The 18,698-nt window shown below is 37.6% G+C and overlaps 1 protein-coding gene across 2 annotated transcripts in view; it reads left to right on the top strand.

Annotated features, from left to right (window-relative positions):
* The window catches only part of pigg (phosphatidylinositol glycan anchor biosynthesis class G (EMM blood group)), a 202,424-nt gene that overhangs the window by 63,560 nt on the left and 120,166 nt on the right, over positions 1-18,698 (top strand). For both annotated transcript variants that reach the window (XM_030145924.1, XM_030145925.1), the window contains exon 6: positions 12,006-12,218. In XM_030145924.1, the coding sequence (XP_030001784.1) occupies positions 12,006-12,218 (213 nt within the window). The remainder of the gene's footprint in view (positions 1-12,005; positions 12,219-18,698) is intronic.

Below are 18,698 nucleotides of genomic sequence, written 5' to 3'. Positions count from 1 at the left end.
TTCTAAATCTTTACAAAAATTGTATACTATATTTATCAGACTAAACATGAAAGCAGCACTTAGCGAGGCTGTCATATTTAGAATACAATTTAATATAGAACTACAAAAGCACTTGGAGAGTGCAGACCTCCGCCAAGGCAGATCAGTGCCCCCCCCCCACCTCGATCACCACCAAAATGTAATCATTTGTTCCTTGTGCCAGTATCAACATTTCCTGAAATTTTCTTCCGAATCCGTCCATAACTTTTTGAGTTATCTTGCACACACACAGACAGACAGACAGACAGACAGACAGACAGACAGACAGACAAACCAACGCCAGCAAAAACATAACCTCCTTGGCGGAGGTAATTAAGCACTATTGGAACATATTCAAAGTTAATACTGTACCTTGAGCACAGCTTTCTAATAACCAAATACGGCTCTAAAATGAGGCCAAAGCAGAAGCGTCCTAAAGGTGTAATACCACAGATGGCCACTACATGATGCTCCCAAATGCCCTGGCCCCCACAGACTTGTACTATGCCAGGTTTTTGTTTTTTTTTTTCTCAGGTGTCATTTCCAGTGTTGCATAAAGTGCTGGAAAGTCATACTTGAATAGAAGTACAGGTACCAAAAATGACTCTGGTAGAAGTTCAAGTCACCAACTGAAATACTACTCAAGTTAAAGTCTTTAAGTATCCAGTATTTACTGTATTTAAATATGTCAAGTAATGTATAATTAAATGTACTCAAGTAATAAAAGTAAAAGTACACATAAAAGTTAAGAACAACCAAAGGCATCAGAATTTTGAATATTATAAAGTTTATCCAGGATTTTAAAACAGGGTGAAGTAAAAGATAAACAGTCCACACTGTAAGCCCGGACTTTGTATTTACTAAAATGCTTTGATTACAATGTACATAAATGATTTCAGTTTTATGACATTACTATAAAATGTTAAGTATATTCTACTAATTTGTAGACATAGTCGAAAGTACGAAAAAGTTTAAGTTGAATGGATTTAAATCACTCAGTTTTAGTCCTGACCACACCTTTTTATCTGTGCATTGCATTGTGGGTATTGTTCATGTTGTTGTAAAAGTGTTCTTTTTCTGTGCAGGGGTTCAGTGGGGTTGTGGTGTTAGTGTTCATTTGGACTTAATGTGTGTATGTCAGTGTTTATTGGCCTTTTTGTGTTTGTTTTTGTATTTTTGTACAGCTGCACCATGAGTCAGAGCCAGAGGAAGAACTATGGATTTACTGTTCATCTAAGATTGTTTTAGTACAATGGAAATCTTAATGTCTTGACAAATTAAAAGCACTTCCTGTATTGGTAAATTACATTGAGCTTACTTCCTGCCCAATTTTCATCCACGCTACAATATATTAAGTTGAATAATTATACAAAGCCATTTATATTGCAAAAGATTTTAATTTAAATCAACTTCGAATTGAGTCCAATGAACTGATGATATTAAGTCTAATGTTTATACAAAACAATAGACATTGCAACAAATTTTAAATTAAATTAACTTGGCATTTATTGTGTTGTACTTAAAATAGCAATTCCATTCAAATCAAGCATTTAAGTTTAATACACTCAAGTTTTCATTAAGGCAACGAGATACCTGAGATTTTTTAAGTAAACTCAACTTATCTGGTCTTACAGTCCAAATACTGAAAATGATACCTACATCACACACTTCAAAAACAAGGTTTCAAAATCCTAAACAGGAGGAGGACACTGCTGGGAGTAGAAATGTCCGAATTTTGAAAACTATGAAGCTTGTACGACACCTCAGAACATGGAGCCAGCATTATACTTTGTAAACATGGAATGCAAAGTCTGAACAGTTTCTATAAAACCAACCTGTTTATGGCAGAGCTTCATTCAACTCCTCTTCTCTCATGTTTGTTCCTCTTAACCTCTCTTTTCTCCCTCTCTCCCTAACCTCCTTTCCTCCTTCGCTGCCACCCTTTCACATGACGTGCTGCTGCTTACCAGACTGTTGCTAACTGCTGCTGCTCACATCAGCAGATCACTGACAGGTTGAGTGTGGATGTCGTTTGCACTTGTGCATCACATGATTAGGCCCGATGACAATTCAGACTCCTAACTTTTTTGCAATCACCGGTAATCTCAAAGATGAAAACATCAAATATCCTGTAATTTATTTTATGTAATGAATAAAGATACTGTGAATTAAAAATGTATGGGGGTAGAAGTATGCAACTGAGTATGGAAATGCAGTGAAGTAAAACGGAAAGTAAACAGAATAAAAGATACTAAATAAAGTACAGATTCTCCCAAAAACATACTTGAGTACAGTAGTGAGGTATTACTTTGTTACTAAACAACACTGGTCATTTCAGTCTTATGCGTTTCATTTGGGAGTAGGGATGTAACGATTACCGGTATAATGATAAATCGCGGTACAATTGCAGACGGTTAGTATTACTGTTTAAATTCTAATTATCATGATAACTGTGTTTGATTACCGCATTTTTAGGGGAAAAAACCCTATGTAAAGCTGTGCTTTTATATCAAATATTTGAGTATAGTTTTAATTTATTACAATTTTAATTGTATATACCTAATATTTGGAACCAATATTCACTTTTAAAGTCTTTGAAAAGTTTTGTTAAGCATCTTTGTGTTATTTATGCAATAAATTATATAAATTTTTCAAATCGGATTTTATATATATATATTTTTTTTTGTGTGTGTTTTCTGGCCTTTTGTGTTGATATAGTAGGTTAAAGTGAAAAAAATAATAGACAGCTGATATAGATGAAGTTGTGCTGAAAAAAAAGATCCCAAACATGGGTATAGTAAACATTTGTTTATGTAGTATATAAAGGCAAAATCAGAAGGACTGAAAAACGGACAAAATAGGCTCAGACCACTAAGGGTTAATATTTGAATGTTTCTGCAACAGAAAGTGCATTGTGCCAATTATTTTATTTGTTTTTTTTGTTTTTTTTTATACAACTTGGTTAAGTTATTTCAGTGTGTGTATGAGTACTTTTTGAACATTTTGAGCACAATTTCAATAATACCACGATAATAATGATAACCATGATAACCATGATAATTTTGGTCTCAAGAACCGTGAAATGAAATTTTCATATCGTTACATCCCTATTTGGGAGTAAGTGATCTGGTCCATCTTTAACTTATTCCTCCGTTACTTAGATGTGTAGTGGAATAGCAGAAAAAAATGTACAAAATATTGCCAGTTTTACAGAGGAGAAACTTCTGGCCCTCATAGAAATTATGTATGAGACAAATTTGTGGGACTCATAAGGCGCTGATAAACAGAAATGTTTTTAATTTTTCAAGAATAGATGCTAATTTAGTTATCTTAACGCAATTAAAAGGTCAAAGGTTAACTCGCTTTCTTATCTCACCAAAGAGTTTTGGTCCTTACATTTTACTCACCCTAACGTCCTCACAGCACCTAGCATTAGCACGGTAGGAGCAGTTAGCTGCCATTGAAGAGGCTCGGAAACAACCGCAGGTCTTCATCAATGTGGAGACGACAGCACAGACAGACCACGACGCTGCCCAGTTAGAAGCAAACAACCAAGAATTAGTTCTTCAAACTAGCTAGTGTTTTTGTGTTCTTTGTCCAACCTCAAAAACAAGAATTTGAATTATTTTTCCTCTGTATTTCTGTTGTCAGGACTGTGTAGGATTGTGCGTTAAAATAAGATAAGATAAGATTATCTTGGAACAATTGGAAATTTTGTTGAACAAATTAACACTATATTATGAAAGTGACTCAAATACATATGGGTGCTTCTATAAAACTGGTCCTAAAAACAGGACATGGGGGCTAAAAATTCAAACCAGATGTAGACTAATGTTATGAAGCAGGTTTGGAAGCACTTTGGCTCTGTTTTAAAAATAAATATTTACTGAGATAAAGGGAGAAACCGTTTTTCAGATAAAACACATTTTTATATTATTTGACATTATATTTAATACAAAAATCTGTATGTAACACGGTAAAAAAGACACAAAAATGACATGCTACTATTTTTTTGATTATGTCTTTATTCTGTCACAGGTACATTTTGGGAATTGAATTAATTAAGTAGGGATTAATAAAGTAAATCTGTCTGTCTGTCTGTCTGTCTGTCTGTCTGTCTGTCTGTCTGTCTGTCTATCTATCTATCTATCTATCTATCTATCTATCTATCTATCTAGCTATCTAGCTATCTAGCTATCTATCTAGCTATCTATCTAATATCCAAGGCAGAGTGTTTCACAAAAATGACCGCTGTTGCAAAATCCTTTGCAATTTATGTGTTTAAATGTTCAGGTTCTGTATGTAACACCAGTGGACACGATGGGTTCCACACCAAACCTGGAATGAGACTGAGATTGATGAAAAACCCACATGTGACGTTAGAAAAACCACTAGGATTGACACATTTAACACAGTTTCTTTATTTATAGTCTATAGAAGACCATTTACAGCCATGTGGTCCAGATAAAATGCACTGACCCCTAGGTAGCTTTAATGTCCATATTTGGGTCCTGTTTTGGGCCCCAATATTTTATTAAAAATTCATTAATTATGGGATGACTCTGAGCAAGAGTATAATTTTTTTTGCATTTATCTGAGGTCATCATTAAGTCCATCCTGGGGGAAAATATGTCTAAATTTTGTTTTTATTTTTTGGTCTAAAAAGATGGAAAAATGCCAGATACCAAAATAAACCCAGTTTCATAGAAGAACCCATACTGTAGTCATTTCTGTCTGCATGTCTGTGGTATTTCAGAGTTGTTATTGACAAACATATGCTATCACTTCCTATGGATTGTTTGTCAGTGGAGTGACATGGCAGGTGTGAAAGCTTGACAGCCATAGCAACAGTAACTAAGCGTGGAGGGACTTGAGGGCTTAATTATAGTAGTAGGATTGGATGGAAGTGACGAGTCGTGGTGTTGGTGTTTGAGAGCTAATACTGTAATGTCTCATCATCAGTGTAAGTCATCCTCTGTGAATCAGCATTCAGTGGATGTAACCTTTAAGTGAGTTGTGACACATCTGCTCCGACAGAACGTAAGTCGCTCTGCTCTGCGATGTCCACCCACCGCCACACTTCCAAAACAATACAAAGAATTCCAAGTGTGTTTGCCTCAGTGATTAGAGCAGGGGGTCTGAAACATGCGGCCCGGGGGCCTAATGCAGTCCAACAAAGGTTCGAATTCGGCCCATGGGATGAATTTGTGCAAAAATTCCACAGTCAAGGCTGTGGAACTCATTTCAGTTCCGGTTTCATATACAGACCAATATGATCTACAGTCAAATAATAACATAATAACCTACAAAAAATAATGACTTCATGTTTTCTTTTCGTTTTGATGTGAAAAAAACAAAACAAAACACATAATGCCTATAAATAATGACAACTTAAAATTTTTGTCTTTGTTTTAGTGCAAAAAATAACATTAAATTATGAAAATATTTACATTTACAAACTATCCTGTAACAATAAAATGTGAATAACCTCAGCTAATATGAACAACCTGAAATGTCTAAAGAAAATTAAGCACAATTTGAACTCTTTTCTGCCTGTTCCTCAGTGTTTACTGTCTTTGTAGATCTGATCCATAATGCACATGTAGAAATGATAAGTGGAGGCAGAATATTGTTAAAATTGCACTTATTTTTCATAAGAAATTTCATTTTTTCCAGGTTATTCACATCTTTTTTGTTTGGATAGTTTATGAAAGTATTTGGATAATTATCTCCTCTAGGAGGTATTGTGATCACTTTGCTTTGTGTGTGTGTTTGTTTGTTTGTTAGCAACTTTACGGGAAAACTATTCCAACCATCTTTGCCAAGTTGTACCCACAGATAGGCCTAGGCCCTGGGACCAACCCGTTGAATTTTGGTCCCAGTAGGCCAAAGTTCAAGGTCACAGCAAGGTCACAACATCTACAATTTTCCTATCTCCCATCATTGACCAATTTTCAAAAATTCATAAAAAATTCAGAACGACTCTGATCAGCCTCCAATTTGATCCACCTGTAGCTTAGTACAATATCTTGTATCTGGCACTAAATTGTCCACGTCCACTGTGGAATGTGGACTCTGTGGACATTTACATTTAACATTGAAAATCCCATTTACCACACATTTTTCATTCTAACTCAACAAATATTGATTGGAATTGAATATAATTTGACAGACACATGACTGGTACCAAGCTTCAACTTGTTCTGCTGAATGGAACAACCTGGAAACTGTTGAATTTAAACAGAAATAGTCGATCCACACATGCACACCGTTTGGAGTGCTTGGCGGAGGTTTGTGTTCTCTGACAACTTGTTTAATGGTGTTTTTTTGCACTAAAACAAAGACAAAAATTTGGAGTTGTCATTATTTCTAGGTTGTTATGTTATTATTTTACTGGTCCGGCCCACTGGAGATCAAATCGGGCTGAATGTGGCCCCTGAAAGAAGATGAGTTTGACACCCCTGGATTAGAGTAAGTATAGCTACTGAGACTATGACTTGAACAATTTTAGTCCTTCTTGCCAGCGAACAGATTTGAACAAAAGCCTGATATACTTAGTAGATTTATGGTATTATCGTGAATAGCCATGGGCTTTATATGCCAAAATCGTCTTCTTGTCGCAAATCTGTCTCTATTTCACATAAAAATGGATAATTCCCGGCTAATTTCATTGTGTCCAATTACCAAATTAGCTTCATAGCTCTGGGCTTTTTCCCAGTCTGCAGTCCACAGCCCCCCACTACTTCTTCTCACATGTGACTTGAATTGTTCCAGTACAGACAAAGCCGACTGAAGTTAATTTCTGGATATGTTGTACACCAGCATATTTCCTTATTGCCAGCTGAAAACTTCTCTCAAACACAGTGAGGGAAATGACTCCCACTCAGTTTGTGCTCTTGAACAGGCTCTCCACAGGAAGCTACATGTCAACATAAAATGACATGAAATGAAAAATGATGCTTTCATTTGTTTCTTGTTTGTTTTTTTTTTGCTTCCTATTTTTGTTAATTTGCATGTTCTAACATCCGTCTTCATCCCTGCTGGCATTAAGACTGAAATAATTGAGTTTTGGGGTTTTTTTTTTTGGTAATGCTTCGATGTTCCATGTTTAAATTCAGACTAAAGCTGCATTGTTGATTAAAGATTTTAATCACCCATCTATATTTGATGTGTAAATTATACACACATTAAATGAAATGAGGGGTTTAGTGTCTTATATAGTCAACACATGCCCCAATTTCCTGTGACCGCAGTTTGACAGCCCTGAGGGGAAAGGAGGGGAGGCGAAGAGCTTCTGGAGAGAAGCTTTGTTTAGAATCTGATGTTCCAACAACACAGAATATGGATGTATCCAGTATCTGCAGCAATCACTGACCTCAGAATAGCACAGATCTGTCTTACTGTTATTTCACCGTCAGGACAGAACTTTAGTAAGAAAAAGGAAAGTAATATTCAGATTTTTTTTAAATAGCAGTGGAAATGTTTGAGATGAACTCTTTGGGCCTGATTTACTAAGATCGCAAATAACGGGCGCAAATGTGCTTGCTCACACTAAAAAATGCACGTGCTGTTGATTTGCGTGTCACAGGTGATCAACTGAGATTGCCTGTGCAAATGACAACAGGTGCAAAGTCTTGGAGACCGCCCTATTTAAATGAGGATTTTGTGTACGCTACTGGTTGTCGTCATGGAGACAGTGGGCTGTAAAAACTGTTCTGGGATATGCCAACACTCATAAATATGAAGTTGTTCTTTTTCCACACAGAGGGGTGAATAGGTATTTCTCTGTTGTTGTTTATCAGTGATGAAGTGTATTATTAGTGAAATAAATACCTTCTCTCTTTATGTCGCTCTGTATGGTGAATGAAAACTTTTAAGTCTGTGGGCATGATAAAAAAACAAAAAAAAAAACATCCACTTATATAGCTAGTTCAGGAGTCCAGTCACAACACAATTGACAGCACTGTTTGTGTGTCTGTGTGTGTGTTTGTATGTGTGTGTGTTGTGCAGCGCTAGAACCCGTCTCATTCGGTCTCCCCATCACTCGATTGCGAGTGAGTTGTCTCTCAGGAGCCTGGTCCTGGCCTAATGGTGATGTGCCACTGGTGGAACCAGGCATGGGGGGCAGGCCCATAAAGTGGGGGTCCAAATGTCTCAAATTATTTTTATTTCTCCCTTCATTCCAAAAATGTTGATGCGAGCAGATCAGATTAGTTCTCTGCGTTGCCTTTGGTTGTGCCTATGCGCCTCCTCGCCACAACACCTGCAGCCAGTTTATGGTGAAGCTGTGCCAGTTCAAACCTGCCTTTCAGACGCGCTAAATATAGACGCAAAATCAGCCACCACAGTCAGTTTCAGGTTTGGTAAATCACATTGCACGCGATAAATAAATATTTGCATTTACTCCTCCCAATAAATTTGCGCATTCTGGCAGAAACGCCCATATTGCATATTCATCAAGGCAAACACGCTAAATGGGCTGTGCGAGCTATTTTGACCATTTGAGAGGTGCAAACCTCGGTTCGCCCTGTTAGTGGATAAGCTTCAATGTGTTTTTGCGTGTGCAGTCAAGTTACACGCACAAACCTTTAGTAAATCAGGCCCTTATTGTGTAAAATGAGTAGGGATGCACCGATACCGATACGAGTATTGGCATCGGCTCCGATACTCAGTGTGTGTACTCGCACTCGTACTCGTAAAAGACATCCGATACAAATGCACCGATCCCACTTACGGCCGTTTGACATTCACAGTTCAGTGCAGCAGGTACGAGGAGGAGGAATAATGTGTAGGGAGTGTGAAGAGTGTGGAGGTTGAACCAAATAAATGACGGTGATAAAAGTAACGCTGACTGACAGTAACGTTAAAGACACAGACAGATACGGAGGCAGCGTTCTGTCCGTCCTCTGAATACATTCCATCCATTTAGCAGGTGCTCGCGGATGCGTAAACAGAATGAGAATACCAGCAGTGCGGACTGCCGCCAACAGAAGTGAAAACCAAACTTCTGGCTCATTTCTCTTTTCTCTTCCTGCTGTAGCTAAGCTTTTAAACCTTACCAGTGAAAACGCTGCAATATTAGTATCACATTAGTGTTACCTCTGTTGTCTCCATGTTTGTTATTACTAACTTTCTTCTTCTTCTTCTCAAAAAACTTTACTCTTCTTCATGGTATTTGTCCAGTATGGTTAATTCAGAGCGCCCCCCCCGGTGGATTAATTGAGAAATGCTCATTCCAACACATTAAATGTCAGTAGCAGCACTTTGTTCCAGTCAGACTAATGACAACAACAATAAAGCACATTTACAAAATGAACTAAGAACTGGAATGGGATTATTAAGTACTCATATCGGTACTCAGTATTGGCAAGTACTCAAATGTAAGTACTCGTACTTGTACTCGGTCTGGAAAAAAGTGGTATCAGTGCATCCCTAAAAATGAGTAATCGTTCACAGCCAGAGAAGTTTATTTATGTAGTGTATTTCGTACAAAATGGCAATTCAGTGAGCTTTACATAAATAAAAGGAGGATCCAGAGGGAAAAAAACAAAAGGCAGACAATGAAAATCCTACCATCAGGTTAAAGAAAGAAAACAGGACTTTTTCTTCTGGCCGATATTGGTGAACATGTCTACTTTTATCAGAAACATGTTGCAGATATGTGCCATTGTGCTGTTTCCTGTCACCAGTATATTTCTGTATTTTTAGTCGTTTTATGGCGTTCTCTGAGATTTAAAGAAAGTGAATATAGGTAACAGCAGTCAGCATCAGCTAAGATGCAGAACTTAATATTAACTTGTAAGATAACCAGAGTGTAGATGCAGAGAGGTGAAACTGGTGCTTTTTTGACAGCAGTTTCAGTCCAACCTGGTGGAACTCTGCTGCTTTGTACTGATACTGCCATTGAACAACAATTAGGGTTCACTTCTTCCAAGTCTAAACTGTTTTACAATAATAAATAGGAGACACAGATTAGAGGGAAAAGACCAAACTGTGGTGCTTTAGGAGAACTAGTTTCTGTCCATTATTGCAGGAAAGTGGCTCTGTTTCTGATAGCATTGAAATTACTTTCACTTCTTACAAATCTAAGGTCTGTGAGGTAACAGCAGCAACAATTCACAAGCTAATGCAGGTTACCAGTTCAGTCAGACCACACACCATGGAAGAAAAGATGTGCTTGTCTGACATACTCCAAGTACAGCTCTACTGATACACTGCAGTTTTTTGGTTTGAGGTGTTTTTTCTTATCATTGTAAGTTGTTATAGCAAAATGTACAGAAAACTCAACTGGAGGAATGAATAACTAAACAGTGGTGCTTGAGACTTGAGTTCAGTTCAAAGTGGCACAAACTTTGCTCTGTTACTTAATGATTTTCTTACAGTGAAACATATACCTGTCAGTTATCGTCTAGTTCTTAGGTCTTTTCTTCTCAAAAGACCTGAAACAAAAAATCCTTCATTGTCATCTGAATATTTTTTCAGTGAAAATGAATGACAAAAAGAACAATTCTGCCTAACATTTCAGTTTCAGTGTATGTCTGAAATAATGACCTTTTGTTTAGCCCTATAACCAATATCAGTTTAAGACTTTTTCTTAATGAAAAAGGACATTATTATCTTTCAGACCTTATTTTTTTCTTTAATTCAAGTTTTTATTGAACTTTTCAAAGGTTTGGTACATGGCAAACTTAATATGTTTCTCCATACAAGAACAGGTAGTATATCATTAACAATTAACTCTGGTGGCAGACTCGACATAATCTTTATCTCAAAAACATAAAAGATCAAAAATAAAATAAATAAATAAAAGACAGGCAGCAGATACAAAAGAAAGTGGATACATAAAAATATCAACTAATAATTATCTGTATATACACGCATGCACACACACACACACACACACACACACACACACCTGTACATGCACTCATACATTCATACTTGCAGTCCTATCTACTTATGTAATCCCAAAACGTGTCCCAAAGGGTCACCCCCCCGTCTCTGTCATCACTTAATCTACTGAGCATACATTCATAGGATGCAGTTTCAGTCATTGCACAGATCCATTCTTTCATCTGTGCAGTTTCTGATGTTTTCCAATGTCTTAGAATGACTCGACAAGCTGTTGTTGTACCCACTGAAATTACCCAAAAGTTACATTTGGTTATATTGGGTAACTGAGACTTATCCCCCAGTCAGCAGAGCTCTGGGTTTGAGGAGATTTCTGCTCCAAGCCAATTACTTCAAATATTTAGAATTTGAGTCCAGAAGGGTCTGATTCAAACACATTCCCACATACAATGAAGGAAAGTTCCAGTTTTATCTCTGCATTTCCAACATAAATCATCACCCAATAGTTTCATCCTATACAATCTAGATGGTGTGTAATAGCATCTATGCATTACATTATATTGCGTAAGTTTAACCCTTGCCTCTCTCACATATTTACCACAATCAGCCACAATTATTGCCCACTTATCACTTTCAATCTCTCCACCAAGGTCCGTCTGCCAAATCACCTTTAACTGGTTAGAGTCATTAGAGTCATTGGTGAGAGAAGAATTAGCAATTGTGAAAGGAGAAGTCTTTCACAACAGTCGATATGAAAATGGAGTCCATCATGGAGTTTAAAGTAAATAAAATGTGACTTTATATTGTTTGAATTTGCTCTTCACTACAACAATAGTGATTCAAGCTTTGGGGAGATTTTGAAAGTTTTCCATTTTATGTCTGACACTGCAGGTTTTTCAAGTGGAAAAAAAACCTGCAGCACACACAGAGTGGTGCATTTAAACTTTGCAAAATAAATGAGGTACCTGACGGTAAGCACATTCAGGTTGAACTGCAGCTGAACTCATTGTGTAACAGCAACACAATATAACAAAATAAGACAAAGACAAACATCTGGAAGTCTGTCGTGAATATTTCAGCATCATGTTTTGTATTTATGGCGTCTCCTGCTGTGTGTTTGTACCCTGTCATATCAGTGGGAATGATGAAGCCTGGAGTGGTGGAGCAGGTTGACCTGACTGCGACCCTGGCCCTGGGGCTCGGCCTGCCCATATCTCAGAACAACGTGGGTCATGTCATCCCCGATGTCTTGGAGGAAACCACTCTCCGGGACCAGCTGCGTTTCCTGCATCTCAATGGCCACCAGCTCAGCTGCCTGCTCAAAGACAGCATGGCCAACTACGAGAAAGGTACGTTCCACATGCACCGGTCCAACCTCTGGACTCATTAGTAATCCACAAACCCTGACGGCCGCTCTCATCATTATGCTGTACGGTTCCCAGCCTGGTGATACTATCAGGCACTAGATGCTTTCAATGTGACTACTGCCAAACAGATGAAATGACTGCAATTTAAGAAACAGGGCCTTCCCAAAATGAAAATGCCTACCTCCTTATTTCTCCTGTCAGTCACAGTTACTTGTGTCTGTGTGCCAAATAAGACTGGACAATTAATCAAAATGGTATTAAAATCGCTGTACAGCCAAGAGCAATATCCAAATTGCAGGAGCTTCAATTTTTGATAAAAAATTAAATGTGTCACAACATATTGTAAACGAAGTTAATCTGTAAATCACATTGTATAGATGTAAAGGGACAGGCTGGTTTGGTAAAAGCACAGAGTGAATAAACAGATGGATGCTGAAACTTTCTTTCTTTCTTTCTTTCCTTCTTTCTTTCTTTCTTTCTTTCTTTCTTTCTTTCTTTAGGATCCCCATTCGCTGTACCATAGCTGCAGCTATTCTTCCTGGGGTCCTTACAATAATCTTTACAAATTGTCAATGTGAATAACATACAATATAATCATATAAAACAATTTTCACATTCTACAAAACATACAAAGAAATAAACAACAGACAAAAGTACAGACACAACAGCTCCTTTAGGTCAGCAGCGATATAGTAAACTGTGTAAAAATGAAGCAGCAGTGGGACCAGTGTTACACTTTTATCCAGAGTAGGCTGTAATTGACAATTATTTTGTAAGTCTGTCCATTAATTTAATGTCTTTTTTCAATTAGTCTGTTGATTATATTTTGATTAGTAATTTAATCCTTTTTTTAATCAATCAATACATAATTACTGTAACTTCTGTTATTATTCGTTCCAACTGCCTTTCAAAAATTTCTCATTAAAACTCATTTTATTTTAAAAAATCTTCTGCTTCAATCAGGATTTTTTTCTGCAGTGGAAAGAAAAGGTTTTGTTTTGTTGTTCTGATATTTTGACTTGTAGTTGAAAAATTATCAAAGTTAATCAATAATTATTGATTAGATAATTTAAAATGTGTTTCATTTGTTACATGTAAACTCTTTGTCTCAGATATCTTAGATTCAAATATTTTCTGTGTGATTGTGATATGATTGTATGTTTACAACCACTGATCATCTGGCACAGCTGTATACTGCTGTTTGTTTCTTTGTTGTGTTTACGTATATAAGTGTAGCTGCAGCCAGATAAATCATTATTAGCCTGTGTTATCCTATTTTGAAGGACTGAATTACTGAACCAGATGGACTGACGGCATTTATTCTGTTCTGTCCAATTCAAAAACAGGCGAAAAACTGGACAAATTCAACAGAACTGTTTTAGAAAAGAAACTTAGCTGTTTAGAAGACAAGGGTTTGGATCTGGAGGATAAAATGAAATGCAATATGACTACAGCGTCTGCAATGGTGACGTTGTCCCTCCACTTTAAAGACAAACTACCTGTAATTAAAAAAGATAATGAGCTGAACGGTCCTTGTAACCTCGAAATCAGGGGGAAACTTCAGATGGTTGCTCTTCATTGGTAGTAACAAACTGTTTACTAATCCTTCTATAATGGACCTTCTGTGTCCGACGCGTGTCCGATTGATGTCCCGATGTTGCAGCACGGGAGGGCATACGGGTGCAATGCCACCGTTGCACCACGGGAGGGCACTATTGTACAATGGCACCATGGGTACAATGCTGCTAGTATGTTACATGTACCTTTGTCTTCTTTTTCTCTTTTCCCTCTCTCCCTCTCCTCAGACTTCACCACTCATCCTTACTACATTTATCCGTGATGACAAATTAAAAGCCTCTGAGGAAGTGTGTCATTGTAATTTCAGGACGTTTCATGGTTTTAGGGATGTAACCATTACCAGTATAACGATAAACCCCAATAAAATTCCCAGTGGTTAGAATTACCGTTTAAATTCTAATTATCATGATAACCGTGTTTGACAACTTTGAAATCTCAGAGAGAGAGAGAGAGAGAGAGAGAGAGAGAGAGAGAGAGAGAGAGAGAGGGGAGAGAGACCGCCATTCTATCTATCTGTCTGTCAGTCTGTCTATCTATCTATCTATCTATCTATGGAAAAGAAACTAAAACAACTCAAACTTGATGTGGAAAATGGTCAAACAATGTCCATAAGGTGCCATCTTTAATACACATTTGTATGTTTGTTGTTTACATGGTAATATTTGAATGTTTCTGTCAACAAAGTACATTGTACTGTTTTTTTATTTGTTTGTGCGTTTTTTTTTCAAAATAGAACTTTATTAAATTATTTCAGTGTGTGTATTAGTACTTTTTGAACATTCTGAGCACAATTTCAACAATACCGAGATAATAATGATAACCGTGATAATTTTGGTCACAATAACTGTGATATGAAATTTTCATATCGTTACATCACTACATGGCTTTAATGTTTGTGCAGCTAAAGCAATCTGGGATCTGAGGCAGTCTGTTGTTTGTCTGTCTGTGCGTCTCTATGTCCACTTCTCATGAATGTGATGTCTGTGTAGAATGTGTCCTTAGAGTGGAGGCTGAGCTCACTAGATTGAGATGCCTATAGGTCACTGTGACCTCACAAATCAAGTTTTGTCCATAACTTAAGAATCGACAGTTATTATGTCAGAAATGTCACATAAACATGTAATTGGATAAAATGATGAAGTGATGACATTTTAACTCCAAGAGGTCAAAGGTCAACTTCACTGGGATATCGTAATGTTCTTGTACAGGGGTTGGACAAAATAATGGAAACACCTTCACCTCAAGATGATAATGCCCCAATCCATACAGCTAGAATTGTTAAAGAATGGCATGAGGAACATTCTAATGAAGTTGAGCATCTCGTATGGCCGACACAGTCCCCAGTCCTCAACATTATTGAGCATTTATGGTCAGTTTTAGAGATTCAAGTAAGACGTCGATTTCCACCGCCATCATCTCTAAAAGAGTTGGAGGGTATTCTAACTGAAGAATGGCTTCAAATTCCTTTGGAAACAATTCACAAGTTGTATGAATCAATACCTCGGAGAATTGAGGCTGTAATTGCCGCAAAAGGCGGACCTACACCATATTAAATTATATTTTGTTGATTTTTTTAAGGTGTTTCCATTATTTTGTCCAATCCCTGTATGTCCATTATTCAACACCACACTCCTGTTGGTGTCTGTAAATGAAGACATATTAACAACAGACATTCGTTAATGGTTACTTAATATTTACTAATGTATAAATAAACAGTTTGTTCCTCAAGTCTGTATTAACTAGTGCTAATGGCCTTAGAAAATGACACTCCCCATACACAGCCAGTAGTCAGGTAGTGGTTGGCTGCAGGGATAACCAAAATGAAAAGTAGCACATGCTGAGAATGCTTCACCCTCACTTTAATCAGAGTCACCAGTGCCTTTTGCCTCTGGCTTCATCAGGCACACTCAGTGAACTGTATGCCATTTTTGTGAACTGAGTGAACCAGAAGAATGCAGAGGCAAAATCTGTTGGTCACTCTTGATTAAAGTTGTAGTAAAGTCAGTCAGTGAGCCTGTTTACATCCACACCAATACTCCCATTATTATCTGATTTCTGGAGTTATCAGATTATTATTGATCATGTAAACAGGAAAATCTGATCGGCTTTATCTGATAACGGCAGTTATCTGATTATGAGAAATTGGATTAACACGCCTAGATTTCTTTCCAATACTCCGATGTCTTCACACATATACAGGTTAATCTGATTTCTTTTGTTCTTCTACATCTGCGCATGTGTTAAAAAAAAAACCAAAAACATCTATATAAATGGAAGTTACGCAGTGACAACGTGAGGCTAAGGAAAATGGTAAGCAAACAATGAAATGAAATGAAGGATAGCAGCAACATCCCAGCCAGCATGTCCATGTGGGCTCCAGAAGGGTTCCATTTGGGCTGCATATAAGGGTCCCATGTGGGTTTGTCTGCAGTTTCCATGGTGACCCCACGTGTAAAAACTGCTTGAGCGAAATAAATCGCTTTCGTATCAATCCGACATTGACAAAGATGAAAATGACGGGAATTTTATCCATAATTTTTGTACGTTTTAGTTAGTTTTGTAAACACACAGTACAGTTTCAGTTAGTTATTGTTTTTTTCTTTTAATTATAGTTTTTATTTATTTCAGCGAACGAAAATGTTTTTTCAATTCTAGTTTTCGTCATTTCCTTAGTTTTCGTTTACGATAATAACCTTGGTTCCAGGTATATTCCAGTCACACTGTAGTATATGTGCTTGAAGTGTTGTCACAGTGGAAAACCAGGTTTGTGACATGAATTCGAAACAGGGTTATTAGTTAAAGTCCAGCTCCTCATTATTCATGTCGTGTTGTCGTACATCAAAGTGTATTAACCTGAAAGAGGCTGATTAAGACGAGGGGAGAATCATCTTAAAAGTTCAAAAGATTCCTCGTAGCAGTCCTCAACACACGGATACTTTACACAAATATACTCATTTTGGAAATCTATATAGATTAAAAAAAAGATGTTTAAAAAAAAAAAAAGAAGCAATTTCAACACAGTTTTTTTTTTCTTTTGAGCTAAGAATCTGTAACAGTGCGAAGCTGATTCTACATATTCATCTCCATACAGTTTCTTCTGACTATTTCAGCTCATGGTATGTTTGTAGTTGTTCTCAGAATGAGGTTGAGGAGGAGAAAACAGTCGACAGAATTCAACTGTGTCAAACTCTGTCATGCAATTCCGTATCCACATTTCCTCAGCTCTGTAAGTGTGTGTGTGTGTGTGTGTGTGTGTGTGTGTGGGGGGGGGGTATTTCAGGAAAATTTTCAGATTCAACTTTAGCCCAGATTTTCTAATGCTCCTGTGTCTTGGGAATACAAAAATGTGAAAAAATTTCAAATCAAACCCAACCCACCCACCCCCACCCTGAAAATTACTTTTTCAACCCTGAAAATGTGGGGTTTTTGGCAACTTTCAAACCTTCTCCACTTTTGATAAAGTATAATGCAGCAATCTGCTCATGCTGGGCCCTTCAATGTTTTTTTGTGAGACATCTCATGTCTTCAGAGTGCTTTGCACTGCAAAAGGTGTGGAGTCAAGGTCCAATTATAGGTCAAAGGTCACCCAAATGGTCCAAATGCATATTTGATGGAATTCAGCTGTTAATGTGGGTTCTTCCAAATGTTGGGCTCAGGTTCTCTCCTCAGAACACATCTACTGACCACAAACAACTTCCATTCAATAAGACACATTCAACACAACTATTTACTCATGTATTCTCCATACAGACATGTCAAAAAGAACTAACGGTAGTTTCACATGACTTTGACATTTACATGAATATGTCCCGTTGTGGGCGACACAGTGGTGCAGTGGATAGACCTGGTGCCTCACAGACAGAAGGTCCTGGGTTCCATTCCAACACCAGTTGATGGGGGTGGGACCTTTCTGTGTGGAGTTTGCATGTTCTCCTCGTGTCTGTGTGGGTTCTCTCCAGGTACTCTAGCTCCTCCCACCATCCAAACACATGCACTGATAGGTTAATTGGTTAATCTAAATTGCCCATAGGTGTGAATGTGACAGTGATTGTTTGTCTCTATATGTTCAGCCCTGAGATGAACTGGTCACATGTCCAGGGTGTACCCTGCCTTCACCCCTAAGTAGCTGGGATAGGCTCCAAGCGACCCCCATGACCCTAGTGAGGATAAAGTGGGTTCAGAAAATGAATGAAGTGTTGGTGATTCCCTCCTAAATGTGTGCTAGTGTTTCCTGCCACACTAATGGCAGCAAATTCAAATGGAATATACGTGTTGCACTATTCTGTCTCTAATGTGGCTCTGAAAGGACCAAAGGCCTTGGGGGATCCCACCAGGAAACCAGAGGGAAGAGAACGTAGGACATATGTGATCAAATGTCAGAATGTATGAATTTTTGAAAAAACTAGGCATTTTAGTGACCTTTAACCTCCAACATGACCTTGACATTAGACTGTTCATAGTACAAAGTACTCTTACGATACAATAGGACACTGACAAGATCATTAAATGGCCCATCATGAACATATTTATACATTGCACTGGACAAAAGAGTGGAGAAGCTGTGAAAGTTGTGAAAAACATGGATTTTCAGAGTTAAAAAAGTAATTTTTGGGGTGGGGGGGGGCGTTTGGACAAAAATTTCAAAAAAATTACACAGGAGTGCTTAGAACATCCTGTTGCATCAGAAAATCAGGGCTAATGTGGTATTTGATATTAACACCCCCCCACTATAAGTTGATGACCTTACAGCTGTAAAAGTGCATATGATCAGGTTCAGCGCAGCCTGTGCTCTTGAACATTAATGCGCCTCCTCTTTGTGCTAATGCATTCACGTTATCGTCACAGTGTTACATCTCTGGGTCACTGTGTTTGTCAGGGTCGTCC

This window comes from Sphaeramia orbicularis, chromosome 10, assembly GCF_902148855.1.
Source record: "Sphaeramia orbicularis chromosome 10, fSphaOr1.1, whole genome shotgun sequence".
Taxonomy (NCBI): Eukaryota; Metazoa; Chordata; class Actinopteri; order Kurtiformes; family Apogonidae; genus Sphaeramia; species Sphaeramia orbicularis.
This window is presented reverse-complemented; position numbering and strand designations above follow the sequence as displayed.